This window comes from Triticum urartu, chromosome 5 (assembly GCF_003073215.2).
Source record: "Triticum urartu cultivar G1812 chromosome 5, Tu2.1, whole genome shotgun sequence".
NCBI lineage: Eukaryota > Viridiplantae > Streptophyta > Magnoliopsida > Poales > Poaceae > Triticum > Triticum urartu.
Window position 1 is genome coordinate 467,582,014 of NC_053026.1, and position 2,369 is coordinate 467,584,382.

The window sequence follows — 2,369 nt, forward strand, 5'->3', positions numbered from 1 at the left end:
TCTCCCAGGCCAAGAGAGAAGAGACAAGCGGAGCAAGCCCCAGATTAATCAATGGATCCACGTCGTGTTGGGGGTAAAGCAAGCGGTTTGTTTTGTTTATGTACGTGGTAACCCGTCCCTGTTCTTGCCGCCCGTTCGGCGCGAACATGGGGCGTAACTTTCCTTAGAAAAAACGGAAGATCTACGCACCGCGCAGATTGCCGGGGAAAGAAGCGTGCAAATGGATGCCCGGATCTGCCTTTCCAGGCACAAAGTTACCAGTACTACCACCTGCAAAAGCGCCATCTTTCTTTCTCTCTTCTTGGGATTGATTAGGGGTCTGATTCTTCCTCGTTGGTGCCCATTTCAAGCCATTTCATACTCCCACAAGGCGAGGCATAGCTCAACCACCGGTCATGGGCGACCTACCGACCTGCCTGGTGGTAGCGCAATCATGGCGGAGAGCGATCCCCTATCCAGCAAATCAAATTGGATCAACAAATTGTATATATGTTTGTACACAAAGGGATCGGGAGCAATGCCATTAAACTAACTAATCTTATCTTGAGGACGGTTCATCATTAGTTAATGATGGCCGGGGTGTTGGATCAGTTCGGTGAACTCAGTTCGCCGGAGCAGTTCATACATGTCTGCGTACATAGGGTCGGGTGAGCGAGGTCAACGGGATCCAACTGACGGATACAAGAACACGACGAATTTAGCTTAGACACTTACACATGCTCTTGCGATTACTTGCTTATATATAATTAAGGAGTAAGTAGTAGTAACAGATCTACGGGACACAAGACAGATCAATGGCTGCGAATTCGCAGCTACTGGTTATATCTCGCATCGCCGCCATTTCGAAGATCTGAGAGCGAGTAGGACCTCGGCGATCTGAAGCTGCCGCCCTTCCTCGCCGCCGCCGCGCCCATCTGGGTGTTCACGCTCAGCCTCGGGGGCGGCAATGCCGGTGCCTCCCACCCGTTCTTGCCGCGGTGCTGCTCGTCGGAGCCGGAGTCGGAGTCGTCGTCCTCCTCGCCTTCCTCCCCCTCGGGGAGGGCGTGGTCGGGGGCGAGGAGCGGGGGCAGGTAGGTGGCGGTGGCCAGCGAGCTGCAGGAGGCGCGGCGGGACCAGGTGGCCAGGATGCGGCGGCGCTTGTTGAAGGGGTTCTCCGGCTTGGCGAGCTCCTTCACGGCGTCCCGCGCCGCCGCCTCCGCGAGGCTGGTGAATGACTTTGACTTTCCGGCGTAGAAGCTCGACAGCCCGTTCCTGCAAAATCACACGAAAACGAAGGATCAATTTCCATGCTCCTCTTCCTCTCTAGATCAAAATCAATTGCAACTGAGGAACCGATGACAACTCGTGATCTCTAAAAAACCTCATACGAATTTCCTACTACTCGCGCTTTTGCAAATGGATCGAAGAATCCCCAAAAAAGATCTTCTTTTTTTCCTCATTTTGGGCAAGCAAAAGGAAGCATATTCAGAGAAGCGTCTGACTCACTTGATGGGCAAGGAGTCCTCCAGGGCGTCCAGGCACCCGAGCCCGGGCTCCTCCTTGAGCTTGCTCTCCACCTCCTCGTCCTCCCCGTCGCCGCCAACCTCCGACGAGGAGTCCTCGCCGATGGAGGAGCTCGACGGCGACGGCGCGCCGATGGAGGAGCTCTCCGTGAGCACCTCCTCCGCCTCCTCCTCCTCCTCCTCCTCCTCCTCGATGAAGAACCCGTCGCTCATCTTCTTGCCGAGCAGCTCGTCCCCCTTGGCCCTCCCCGATCCGGGGAAGCCGCCGCCGTAGGGCCGCGCCACCGCCGTCGACATGTCGGATGTGTCCGTCCAGGAACAAGGACAGCACCAACTTGTGTAAGAGAGAGAGAGGGAGAGGAAAGAGGAAGAAATGGGATAAGATAAGAGCAACGACAGGAGAGGAGTTGGGTAGGCGGGGTCTTTGTAGGCTCACGGCATGGGCGCCCACCACCGCCAGGATCCTCTGCGGCCTAGCACAACCCAATGCACCACTCTACTGCCGGAAGTGTGTTGTACACAAGCCCCTTCTAGATGCCTCTAGAACTATTCGGACTTTCGTGTCGAACAAACATCCGCTCGAGTGTAAGAACCGGTCGATAACCTAGAATCAGGGATGGTTCTGTGGGTTAACCATGACCTTGTGCTAATTTGCCCTTGCTATATGGTGTGTCAGTGGGGTTTAGGGATACGTGTACGTCGGGGAAACTTTGGTGTCATCAACTTTCATTTGGTAGTATCTCTCTCAAGAAACCTCTCGAACGATTCAAACTTGCACACCAACAAACAACCGTTGGAGTGTTTGAACATGTCGATAACCTAGAGCGAGGGGGTGGTTTTGGGAGTTAATCATGACTTTGTACTAAT

The 2,369-nt window shown here is 54.6% G+C and overlaps 1 protein-coding gene across 1 annotated transcript; it reads right to left on the reverse strand.

Moving 5' to 3' along the window:
* Window positions 1–468: 468 nt before the first annotated feature.
* LOC125509894 (protein OXIDATIVE STRESS 3 LIKE 2-like) lies at window positions 469–1,899 on the reverse strand. Its single transcript, XM_048674921.1, has 2 exons — window positions 1,486–1,899; window positions 469–1,251 (listed from the first exon to the last, which is right to left on the reverse strand). The coding sequence occupies exons 1-2, from the start codon at window positions 1,797–1,799 to the stop codon at window positions 813–815; spliced, it is 753 nt and encodes a 250-aa protein (XP_048530878.1). The 5' UTR covers window positions 1,800–1,899; the 3' UTR covers window positions 469–812.
* Window positions 1,900–2,369: the final 470 nt, after the last annotated feature.

Bases quoted from the DNA above. Each gene is read 5' to 3' on its own strand.
- LOC125509894 (XM_048674921.1), bottom strand. From the start codon at position 1,799: ATGTCGACGGCGGTGGCGCGGCCCTACGGCGGCGGCTTCCCCGGATCG. The intron at 1,252-1,485 runs GTGAGTCAGACG...GTGATTTTGCAG, and splicing joins GAGGACTCCTTGCCCATCAA to GAACGGGCTGTCGAGCTTCT.